General features: G+C 41.2%; 1 protein-coding gene across 7 annotated transcripts in view; it reads right to left on the bottom strand.

The window, feature by feature from the left end:
* The window catches only part of KLF12 (KLF transcription factor 12), a 448,013-nt gene that overhangs the window by 118,733 nt on the left and 316,005 nt on the right, over positions 1 to 13,275 (bottom strand). For all 7 annotated transcript variants that reach the window (XM_067713504.1, XM_067713501.1, XM_067713499.1 and 4 more), the window contains one exon: positions 2,879 to 3,014. In XM_067713504.1, coding sequence (XP_067569605.1) covers positions 2,879 to 3,014 — 136 coding nt within the window. The remainder of the gene's footprint in view (positions 1 to 2,878; positions 3,015 to 13,275) is intronic.

Raw genomic sequence — 13,275 nt, 5'->3', positions numbered from 1 at the left:
CTTCCTTTCTCATTTTCCCGCTTCTTCCTTGACACTGCACTGGTGGCCAATGAGATAAGAGGAATGCCTTCAAACCCCTCCTAAACCATGGCTTTAATTGGAGAGACGTGTTTTGGTTGCCCAGGGCTTCTAAAATGTGCTTCCTCTATTGCACATAAACCCTTGATTTTATCACCTCTCTACCTGCAGGCATCCTTCTCACCTAACTCAAAGTTCTGCAAGTGCCAGAAACAGATGCACGGATGTCTTTTGAAATCCTCTCATCTCGTACATGCCAAGATGGTGTTCAATCCTCTTACGATTTGAAGCATTATTTTATTGATCATAGTATACTGGAATTTTTTTGTTTGTTGGACAGCTTTTGAGTTAATAGAAGCCATCAAGATCCAAAGGCAAACAGAAAAAAGAGGAAAGGGAAATTAATAGTGAAACAGAGACATGCATTAAAAATCAGAGAAATTAAGAGCAGGAAGACATATCCACCGAGAGTTAACTTTGGGTAAACCTAAGTACAGATTTTTTAAAAAAATTCTCTAACAAGGACTATATACTTATTTGTCCCAGAATAAAATTTTCCTCAACATATCGTTTTAAGTTTTGAAATACATCTATATTTAAGACGTCTCTGCAGAACATTCTTTTCGCTTCATCTAACAGTATCTTAGCACTTCTCAGTGTTTACACACACATACTCCTTCTTGAGTGATGGTTAATTAACTATTGATGGGTCCTGGCATTCTAGGGCTTCCCAAGTGACAGCTCAGTATTCCTTACTAATCGTTTAATGAAAACACTTACATGAATAATGAATCTGGCACTTGCCTAGATACACATGCAACTTTTGCAATAGTAATAAAGGCAGGCGTATGCACCGTCAGAACAAAGTATTGTGGGGCTTACAAATGTTTTCACAAAGCAAATCGGAGAGGTTATGTTGAAAATGAAGCTCCAGTTCCTAAAGGCTGCTATTAAAAGTTTCATATTAAAATATACTATTATATTCTCAGCACATAATATTAAAAGCACAACAAATGGTTATGTTTAAGATGTTAATACCATGATTTGCTCGATAAGCCCGAAATGGAGTAAGCATAACTTAGATTTTAGTAATCACAGTGCCAAACTTACAGAAACACACATATCTATAACACACACACACAAATTATGTATATATTATATGGTGCAGGAAAACTGTGATTAAAATGTCTATGAAACTTGTGATTCATCTCAGAATTGAACTTTGTCATCATTTAGTCTAATTTTGCAGGTGAGAACATGGAATCCTTGATCTTAAGATTTAGCTCCCACAAAACCACAATCACTGTGCTGATCACTGAACTGGTGATGAAGTGACCGGGCATGCTAGCACTTAAATATGATTTCAGCCATCCTTCTGATCCAACGCTTTGGAGAAACTAAGTTACTACAACCAGTTACTGGAACAAATGAGAGAAAAAAGTGTTTTTATACATGTTCAAGGGGAAGAATATGACTGGTAACAGACATTACAGGCACTCCTGAGAAAAAGATATGTTTGGGGAGTTAGAAGTCCTAAACTTTGTCTCGTCACCACTTATTATATGACTCTGGAGAAGACACTGAACCTCTCTCATCCTCAGTATCTTCATTTGTAAAATCAGCATGACACTTGCAATATTTATATTTACTAGTTGTCATGTACTTATACTACACACTATTACCATTATTGTTACTACTACCACTAATAATAATATTAATTTCACCCTTGAGGCTCTCATCTGTCAAAACTTTGCAATTCAATTTTCATGCCTTGTAACTATACCACACTCTCACAATGGTCCTATAAAGTACGTATTCTTTCTTATTACAGATGAAGAAATATCTCAGAGTGGTTAGTTAACTTGCCAGATGTCACATGGCTATTAAGTGACTGAATGTGAACTTGAATCCAAATCTTTCTGACTGCAATTTCATTAGATTTTCCATATCCTGTTTCCTCTAATATATAATATACCTAGTACCTATTTATCATAGAGATTCATTTTATACACCCTCACATATACACACACATAGGCTTTAAATTCTAAAATGCGCTACTAATTTTTTTTTTTAATTTCAAGGCCTAATTCATGAAACAGAGTAGATATTTAGTCAATACCTGGGAAAAAAGAATTAATATATGGAAGGTAACTAAGATCATTTTAAGTAAAGTGTTAATTAACTTTTGTATTGGCAGTAACAGTGGCTTAATTTAAATCTTCCTCTTCTTTAAAATTATGTTATTAAAAATTATGCTAGAGAAAAAATACACATGGACTAGTCATAGGTGAAATTCTAGACACAGAATTGACAATGATGAAAAAGCAGCTATTTTCAACGAAAAAGGGCTAAACTCTAACTCTGTGTTACAGTTAAAGGAGTGAGAAACGATCCCTTTAAAAATTACATATGATTTGAATGTTTCAAAGGGGTAACATAGTATCTTCCAAATTTTAAATTTCAAAAAAGCTGTTCTGTACTTTCCTATCAACACAAGATAATACTGCCTGTCATATTGTACCTCTCTTGACTGTTCTATATGAATAATGAAAACAATGATGATAATTAGATAGTGACACTCGAAAAGAACAATTTTTTTTTTCAGAGTTAAGGAGAAGGGGCGGGAAGTATTAAAAAAGAAGTCTCATTTCTATTCAAAATACAAATTTTCAACTATGCAAAACACTCCATGTTTCCCCTAATCTCCTCCCAGAGAACACAAGGCTGAATGGAAAGATGCTGACACATGTGCCCGTTCAGAGCTAGAATGACAGGTCTGGGGAACAGGAGATGCTGCTGTTTCCATTATCCATTGAACACCTTGGCAATTCTTATTTCATCCTGAGAATGTGATACTTACTCTTGTACTGCTCTGGCTATGGAAAGGGCCGTAGATCCAGTTTCATTAACGCTATCTAAGGTCACATTTGGCAGGTCATCATCATCACTGTCACTTTTACTTTGTCTGGGAGATAGGCCTCGGGGGTCCATTTGTGCTGGGAAAAAAAGGCATATATAATGAATTAAAATTAGTGTGCAGAAAGTTAACCTTGTCCTGGACCAACATCAAGCATGGAATGTCTCTTCTGTGTATGTCACACACATGGAATTCTCCAGAAATCCCAGGAATTAGTGAAAGCGACGTATGTTATGGACTGAGCACGCACTGACTCTTATCCCTTGTTCGTCTGATTTATAAAACCTCCATCAGCTCTCGGTAGTTTCAGGGGATGATTATGGAATAGAAACTGTAAAATCTACAATATTACCAACTTCTGAGAAGCTGATTAGGTAGCTCATGAGTTACTGTTCTACCCTCTGGCTTCTTCTTGCTTCTGCAACCAGAGCTCTGGCCATTTCGTTGCACATTAGCACTTTCCCTGGAAGGTGGAGAGCAGGAGGGAGAGAAGGTTTTATTTGCTTAGGGCTCCCATCAGAAGCTTAAAGAACGACAAGGTTTACAAGACTAACATAAAGGTTTAGGTATTCTTCATACTACAGTGAATCCTTGTTCACAGTTCGTTGTTGCTCTAAGTGGAGATCTGAGTGCAGGAAAATGACTGAAGTAGTAGCATTTTAACTGTGTCTACATGTGCTAGAAAGTGCCCTTCATCTCTATGCTGATCTCATTTTCCAAAAATGCATTTCTAGATAAGATCCTCCTTCCGCTGCAAACTGGCCAAAGCAGGACATAGCCTGATGTTCTGACTCCTGTTGATGGGGACCACCAGATCCTTTTAAATGAGAGGATCACCATCAACATTTAATATACTAATGTATATTTTAAAAAATAGATTTCATTCCCACCGCCTTCTCTTTATGAACAGCTTTAGCAACCACCGCCTAGGATTTCCATCAGCCCTCTCAGCTGAGGCACGGAGGAAGCACACCTTCTAAATTAAAAGTACTGCGCTAGCTACATAACTGCATTGCTAAAACATATGACTTCAACCCTCAGCCAGCTCCCTCAGCCTGCTCTTCCAAGCTGCCTACAAAAGATTTCTGAAACCACCACTAGCTGTAAAGAGAAGCAAAATACACTTAAAATCGTGGTTACAATGACATTTGGGTACATTTACAGTTTCATTTTTTTTCTCAAATCATTTTTTTTTTTCTTGCTGTTACTGTGCATCATACATTAGGTAGAGCCACAGGAAAATGCTGATATTTTCCCATTTTTTAAACCACGAAAGACAATTTCTCATGATTCTACCTAATACTTACCATATGAATAGAAAAACTATACCTAGAGAGTTCTGATATATTTCTAACTAAACTTGGTTAGGAAGGAGCAAATATCTGTTGAACCTAGGGTGTGAGTGTACTTGACATACATTCTGCCTGTAAGTATAAACACGAAAATGTACTTTGACTAGTGGACGTGTTTGGTAAATGTTGGCTAAATTAAAGAGAAAATAATGAAACTAATCTAAAGCAGTGGTCCTTTGCTGATGACAAATTTGCCCCCCGCCCCCGGCAAAAGACATCTGGCAATGTCTAGAGACACACTGATTTGTCATAACTTGAAGGAAGGGGGATGCTACTGGCACCCAGAAGGCAGAAGCCAAGGATGCTGCTAGACATCCTACAAAACACAGGACAGTCAGTGCCCCATGACAAAGAATGAACCAGTCTAAAACGTCAATAGCACCAGGCTGAGAAACTTTGACCTGGAGATTTAAGAGTTTGGACATAACGGTGTTACATCTGATGACTTTCAATTGCATAACTATGTTCCAGTTTCAAAGTCACTAGCGACGAAATTAAATCACACATTAGATTATCCATCTTTTCTGGTTCTATCCTCAAATAAAACAATTCACTGTCACGTGACTTGGCACTCGTAACTTCCACCGATACAGCACTCACTCACTCCAACGCCAGGAATGAATTATGCAGTGACGCTCATTAAGAGTCCTTGAATGTTGTCTTTTTACCACATGGTGGGACAAAGACTTTCTTTTCCATCTGATCTCTAGAGATTTCTTAGGAGAGGGATGTTGGAGAAACTCTTTGTAGAGGAAAGTAACCAGTCCCACAATTATGCAATAACAGAGAGCTACTTAAGTATTCAGTCATTCCAAAGGCACTGAAGGCATCAGACCATTTAAGATTTATTTTGGCTACAGGCAACAGAAACTGGCTCGGGCTAACTTATATTAAACGAATGTACTGGAAAGATACTGGGCAGCTCACAGAATGGAAGGTAAAGCTGAACAACCAGCACTCAAGTAGCCCAAGACACAGAGATGATACAGGCATTTCAACCAGGAAGTCATCGATGGGTTTCCTCTGGGCCCATCTCACTGGAAAATGATTCATTTAACAATCGTTCACAACTGCTCAAATTCAACCAAGAAAATGAGTAATAGACCTATCTAGGCTTCCAAATCTCATACTGTGTGGTGTTACATACACCTGGAAACATCAACAAGTTAACATTTCAAGTTCCTGAAACACCATGCACGAAGACTCCTTTGCCAAGATATCAAATTAACAGATAGCCAGAGAAAAGAGAATATTCTGGTCCCATCTTTAGCAAGACAACTAGAGCTCTCACAGGTAAGTAATACAACTCAAGGAAGACACAGGCGGTTAACCAATAAGCAATTTGGCTGTGAAAGTTAGTCTCGCTGTATGAGATTCCAAATAACTGGTGTGAGAGTTGATCATCTAAATTATGTTATGTTGCTATCTTAATGAGAGTTTAAAATATGTTAAATATGATGTCTTTTTTGATGTACTTTTCAGGAACATTATAATTGAGGATTTCTTTCCAATAGTTTCAATAAATATTATGAAATACATCTGCTGCCATCATGCTGGGAAACTCTTTTTACCGTACCTTCAGCCAAGTCGAGGAAGTAATTAGAAAAGCTTCTTAAAATGTGCATTGCTGGGCTTCCCTGGGGGCGCAGTGGTTGAGGGTCCGCCTGCCAATGCAGGGGACACGGGTTCGTGCCCCGGTCCGGGAAGATCCCACACGCCGCGGAGCGGCTGGGCCCGTGAGCCGTGGCCGCTGAGCCTGCGCATCCGGAGCCTGTGCTCCGCAATGAGAGAGGCCACAACAGTGAGAGGCCCGCGTACCACACACACACAAAAAAAAGTGCATTGCTGATTAGGTCAGATGATTAGCTTATCTACATACTCGCATAATTCCACTCTATTTTTATTAAATGTGGGGTAGGGACATTTATCCTAGTTAACCTCCATTAGTCTTTGAGTTTCTCAGCTCATTTAGGGAACACCAATTCTTTGGGGTGCCCATGCAGAGAAAATGGAAAAGTTACCTGGGCACCAGAACCAAAAACGTACCTATTTCCCGAAGTAAGAGAGCAGCCGGAGAATTATAAGCACCTGAAAAGGATTTACATTTGAGACTTTATTCCTCTTAAATGAAAAAGGGATCAGACACGGGTGGGTACTCCAGCTCATTGCTGGTGAAGTGTCATCCCCGAGGTGGAGGTACTGGGGAACGCGGTGTGAACTTCACTCCATGTCACACAAACTCTGGAAGATAACTGCAGAACCCCCAACACCTGAAGTTGAACCTATCTACCCTTTCAAACACCCACCTATAGTCAATGTCACTGTAAAGATCATCCCAATGAGTCGTGTCTCCCTGTAGCCAGGCTCTCGTGGGGCTCCTTCCCCCAGTGACTCTGGCCTTGGCTCGATGACTTGAAGTCACTTTAGACCGAGCAGACACATTCCAGACACCAGATGACCACGTTCATAGGAGTGACCAGCGTGAGAACAGCCCGGCTAAACCCATTCCAAATTTTTGACTCACAGAACTGTGAGCAAAAAAAATAGTTGCTATTTTAATCTACTAAATTTGGGAGTGATTTGTTACACAGCAATACAAAATCAATGTAGTGAAATAGGAGGGAAGGGGGGCAGGGCACAGCATTTGAAAGAATGACACATGCCGAGGACATGACATAAACTGATTAGAACAAAATGGGTCCAAGATGGTGGACAAGTCGACGTCCACTAGACCTTGAGCCTCACTATACACTCACTGTAACACATCAGCAAGCTAAATGACACACCCACAGGCGCCATGACAGTTCCAAGGATCCATAAGGATCAAAAAGTGGGCAGTGGCACAATTCCTGGAAATCCCCGCCCCTTCCCAAAATAGCTGGGAAACTCCTCCCACTCATTAGCCTATGGAATTACCCTCCCCTATAAAAACTGACAACCCCCATGCCCTGGTGCCTTTCTCACCTTCTGAGATAGCCCACACTCTGTCTGTGGAGTGTGATTCTCTCTAAGTAAATCCACTTCTTACCCATCACTTTGTCTCTCGCTGAATTCTTTCTGCGATGAGACTTCAAGAACCTGCTTCATTAAGTGCTGAAACCAGGTGTGTGATCTCAGTTGGAAGACTGTGGGTTTTGGCCGGGTTCGAGTCCCGGCCACATGGGTTCGAGTCCCGGCATGTGGGTTCAAGTCCCAACCTGAGGTGCACGGTTTCAATACCAGCTACTCTCCCAGCTCCTTCCAGTGATTTCCTGGCAACGATGTGGAAAGACTTCTGCTACAGTTATAGTCAGCCTATCACACGCCTCTCTATTTCCCTCCCAAGAGGTAATCTGGCCTCCAGTGGCATATACTTAAGTGGGCTATTAATACAATAAAGGAAAGTAAATGCCACGTTATTTTACATTATTTACTTCTTAATCCAAAATGTGCAAAATGGATTTACAGGCATTTTGTCTTTAAAAGCGTCTTCTTTGATCCTTGACCGTGCCTCATACAGGCTTCTATGGGAAAGGGGCCATGAGTTGGCATTATTGCTCTTGTGGACAAAGCTTTTCTACCCAAGTTCATAGTTCACAGGAGGCTCAGATGGGCAGAACTCCCAGGTACATGATCACCCAAAGCTACACTCCCTATGTTTGCCTTTCTAGAACTCCCATGAAACATGGAAACTTTACTTTCCCCCCACATAACAGTGGACTGACACAGACGCAGTGGCATCAGCATCCCTTCTCACCTCCGTCACCTCAGGCGAGGTGCTCTTCTAACCTCCTTGGAAAGGAACTGGTCCATTCAGCTATTCTTAAAGGAAAGGAAGCTTTCCCGTTATGTCACCATATTTACTATGTATAATACAATCATCTTTGACCACACATGGAAATTTACAGACGAACATTTTCTAACCAGAAGGAATGCATTCAGTCGCCTTCACCTCCGCCCATCAGGGCTGGAGGGTAGAGGGGTGCACGTGGATGGAAGCGGGGTGAGGCAGTCGGATGGGCAGCTGCCGTGCTGCCAGCCTTTCTCTTCCCCTGTCGGCCACTGTCAGGCTGCCTGCTACCTGCAGATGTCCTCATTGCTCGCCCTGCCAAGGCTGAAGCGTGCCCCAGTTACAGAAACCTTGGTTTCCAGGAGGGCCGCTGCTTCCCTAGAAACAAGGGCAGTGGAAGGATGAGGGGGGGAAAATGGAAAATGAATGTATGGGGGGGAGAATTCCTAGCATCCCAGAGTAGGAGAGTCTCCTTCAGCACTTCAATGTAGGAGTGCTCCAAAAATGACAGTCATAGAGGGTTTTTAGAATAAAAACATGGCTCTGGCTTCAGAGAACATGGGTGAGACTCCTGGCCCCGCCACTCATCATTTACAGCCATCTGGCCTTGGGCAATTGATTTCCCACCACTAACCCTCAGTTTTCTTCCCCTGCCATTGCCGCTGTGAGGAGTAAAGGAGATAATATATGCAAAGTGTTTAGTACCCTGCCCTGCACTTAGGAGTCAGTCATCATTCTGTTTCATCCTGGCAGTACGTTTAGTACTACTACTTCAGCCTTCCCTTATATCGATATAATACTATTTACAAAGCCCTCATCTTCCCCTGGACGTATTCAAATCAAGCATTTTTCTTTTTAAATGTACCTAAGCTGAAAATACTACTAGAGAATATATATACCTAAGTATATAATACCTAAAACCACTACTTCTTTTAATCCAAACATTCCATACTTAAGATGGTTTGAGTTACGGTTTTTCAACTTTACAATGGAGTGAGAGCGATATGCATTCATTAGAAACTGCGCTTTGAATTTTGCTCTTTTCCCGGGCTAGCAATATGCCCTACCAGACTCTCTCATGATGCTGTGCAGTGAGCCCCAGCCCCCAGTCAGCCACCCAATCACAACTGTTCACAACCGATACACTTACAACCATCCTGGTTTTCACTTTCAATACAGGATTCAACGGACTACATGAGATATTCAACACTTTATTATAAAGTAGGCTTTGTGTTGGAGGATTCTGCCCAACTGAAGGCTAACGTAAGCGCTCTCAGCACGTTTAAGGTAGCCAAGGTTAAGCTATGATGACCAGTAGGTAAGGTGCATTAAATGCATTTTTGACTTAAGATATCTTCAGCTTATGGTGGGTTTATCGGGATGTAACCCCATCTTAAGTCAAGGAAGATTTGTATTCAGTCAACAGATATTTATTGGGTACCTATGAGGTACCAAGCACTCTTCTGAGTGTTGGGGAGAAAGGAGAGAATAAGGTAGATAAAAATTCCTGGTTTTGTACTGGGGCCGGGGCGGGGGAGACAGATAACAAAAATAAATAGATAAGAAAACCACATCCTCTGTTAGACAGTCAGTGCCATGGAGAAAATAAAACAGGGAAGGGAGGGTAGGGGTCGCTGAGAGGCAGGTTGACAATTTCAGACAGGGTGGCCAGGAAGGTCTCACGGAGAAGGTGACACCTGAGCCAGGAGCTGGGGGAGCTGAGGGACGCTTGCAGATGTGGCTTATTTATTTCGGCGGATGGGGTAGGATATTCCAGGCAGAACAAACAATAGGTGCAAAGGCTCTGAGGTGGGAGCAGGTTTTACGTGCCTGAGGACCTGCAAGGAGGTTATAGCTGGAGCTGAGACATGGAGGGCAAAGTGCATGAGGCCAGACAGAGGAGGGTGGGCACGAAAGCCTTGATAGCCAGTGGAAGGATTTTGAGTTTTGTTCTGGGTGGGAAAGGAAGCCACTGGGAAAGATCAAGTAAAAGGATGACAGGATCTAAGTTACGTCATTTGATCAGGATCACCCTGGCTATACAAGCACAGGGGGAGATCCAGATGGAGATACATGCAGGAGAATCATCAGTGATATTAATATTCCCTAAAAACTGCACTAGCTTTTCTCTCTTTGGTCACCTCATGCTGGCCACACACAGTCAATTAAAACTTAGGTAGAACTTTATTACCTGCAGGGCTATGAAGTACGCTTTTCATAATGCATTTGTACAACTGATGTTCTGACCTCATTTGGTTTCAGAGTATCAGTTGCTCAAATACATACTTGATTTTTCTAGCATATCAAGATAGATGATGAGAGAAAAACACGTAAGTAAATAAAGCTTGACTCAAAGGACGGTGGACTCCAAGCTTAGAACCAGCTCTCCTGGGTCCCACTCTACTTACTGATGTTTCCACTACGCTCTGCTTCTTACTTTCTTTACTTTTGTTACTGCTAATGTGACTATGCCTCTACATAGTAGTAACTGTGATTGTTTAGATAACCCCCAATGGAGATTTAAAAATCCAATCAGTTATGCAAATCCTGGGATGTTGGTACTCTGCAGATACAATACGCAACTTACTTATTTTTTTTCCCAATTCCTCTCTGCACATGTGTCAGTGTTATGGCTTCTGCCCCCATTATATTAAAAAATAACCTCATAATGTTCTTATGATTCCCTAGTGCAAGGTCCCCTTCTCAGTGATAATGCCATCGGACCTCTCTGCACCTTTCAAGACTGTTGGTTCTCTCTCTTCATTTTCACTTGCAGCCTCTTCTTGAATCTCTCTCCTGCCTTGATTTCAGGGGTGGGCACACTGAGGCTTGCCACCTTCTTTTTTTTTTTTTTTGCTATACGCGGGCATCTCACTATTGTGGCCTCTCCCGTTGTGGAGCACAGGCTCCGGACGCGCAGGCCCAGCGGCCATGGCTCACGGGCCCAGCCGCTCCGTGGCATGTGGGATCTTCCCGGACCGGGGCACGAACCCGTGTCCCTTGCATCGGCAGGCGGACTCTCAACCACTGCGCCACCAGGGAAGCCCTCCACCTGCTTTTATAAATAAAGTTTTATTCCAGCATGCTCACGATTTTGTCTCTGGCCGTTTTAGGGCTCAGACGGCACAGTTGAGTAGTTGTCACAGAAACCATATGGCTCACCATAAAATACCACCTGGCCTTTTGGAGAAAGCATTTGCTGACTCTGCTGTAGACTGTTTAATTCTCTTGGGTCTCTCTCCCTCTTACCTTCTTCATCTCCTCTCTCTGCATATACCTAAATGTTAGTTACCCCTTCAGACTCCACTACCTACCTTCTTATTTCTGCCTCTCTTTATTGGTGACCTTCTCAGTAATTCCAGACAATTCCACAATTTCAATTACTATCTCAGTGGAGATGAACACCAAATTCATGTTCCTGTCTCTAACCTCTGCCCTAAACCCCAGTTTATTTACATTTATATTTCCAGCATCCTACTTCACCTGACTGTCGGAAAGTCATTTCAAACTCCGGTCCTATACCTCTTTCAAGTCTCAATGGAAAGACCCATCATTCTCCTGGCCACCCAGGTTCAGAGCTCTCATCATTTCATGTGTGTCCCCTTCATTCAACCAGCTGCTAATTGCTATTGCTTTTACCCCACAATTTTTCTCGAGCCCCTTCCTTTCTTTTCATAATAAACTCAATAAACTCCCTCAAAGTACTGCTACATAAATTTGTCTTCTATAGTATTTCTCTAGTAATTAAATGAATGCAGGACTTTCCTCAAATCACTCTTCATTTGAAAGCCTTGAATTTTCCCCACCACGTCAACAAATAAGGTACAGCAGCGCCCGCTAACCACTCTACAATTTCATTTTTCATTTGGAACACTTATGTGTCTTATCTGCAAGGCCCCTGAATCCAGCTACATATGGGTATTCCCTTCTACCCACAATTCAGTCAACAAAAAACCTTCCTTCGGGCTTCTCTGGTGGCGCAGTGGTTGAGAGTCTGCCTGCTGATGCGGGGGACACGGGTTCGTGCCCTGGTCCGGGAGGATTCCACATGCCGTGGAGGCTGCAGAGCCTGTGCTCCACAGCGGGAGAGGCCACAGCGGTGAGAGGCCCGCGTACCGCAAACAAACAAACAAACAAACAAAAAAATCCTTCCTTCATCAACCTTCTTTTCATTTTCTAAAAAAATATAAACTTTCCTTTTTAAAAAATACCTATATTTTGTACTTAAATATTTTCATGGCACTCTTGCACTTCCCATTTTGAATTCTACTTAAGCATGTACTTATTTTACATCCCTTGTTATTCCATCTACTCCTTGAAAGGAGAGACCACATTGATTACATTCCCTTGTACACAGTCAAAAGTAACATTTACTGATGAAGATGATGGTAATAAATGCAGATCTCTACTTGAAATGATCACAGTGGTTCCCAGCTGGCAAAAGATTCGTCAGTATAATGATAAAAGTGTATGTTTCACATTTTATTTTAAAAATTACATTCTGGCTTATATTCTAATATTAACATTTGTGGGGGGAAAGTCACAATCATTAAATTTCTATTCCTCTATGAAGTCTTAGATAATTCTATATATTTTTTGGTTTGTATAGGTCACAGGGTAACATAGGAATGAAAATGTTCTTAGTTTTTCTTCATTTTTTAAACTAAATTACATTTAACAGGCTTTTCTTTCCTTTCAGGAAAATATTTTAAATACATCAACATACCTATCATTTCTATAATATGAGTTACTGCTTGGAAACTGCAATAAAGGAATTCAATGCTTTAAAATACAGCTTAAAATTAATGCTTGTTGAGATTATCACAACAGCAACTAGGGTTTCATTTTCTAAAGAATCGTGACTAAAACTACTTTTCTTATTTATAAAAAGAAAATGAATAGAGATTTACAATTGTCTTGTGTTCACTGGAAGTATGCCTTAGCTCATAAAAAGCTTTTGTGATCAAAAAGAATTCATAAAATTTTCCATTAATAAGTGGAGTTTTACTTACACTAGCCTTATGTAACTCTCCAGAGTCAGCCAAGAGCCCTGAACTCTAGGAGTCCTCTGAGATATCACTATACCACTATTTCCCACTACCTTTCCATTTTCTCAATTCATTACAACTGCTCAAAACCCAACCTAACCAGCTCCAATTGATTTATTCAAAACTGAATCTACTTTAGTCAGAGATGATTTAGAATACTTAATAATAAAG

The sequence above is a fragment of the Pseudorca crassidens genome, chromosome 18 (genome assembly GCF_039906515.1).
Source record: "Pseudorca crassidens isolate mPseCra1 chromosome 18, mPseCra1.hap1, whole genome shotgun sequence".
Taxonomy (NCBI): Eukaryota; Metazoa; Chordata; class Mammalia; order Artiodactyla; family Delphinidae; genus Pseudorca; species Pseudorca crassidens.
This window is presented reverse-complemented; position numbering and strand designations above follow the sequence as displayed.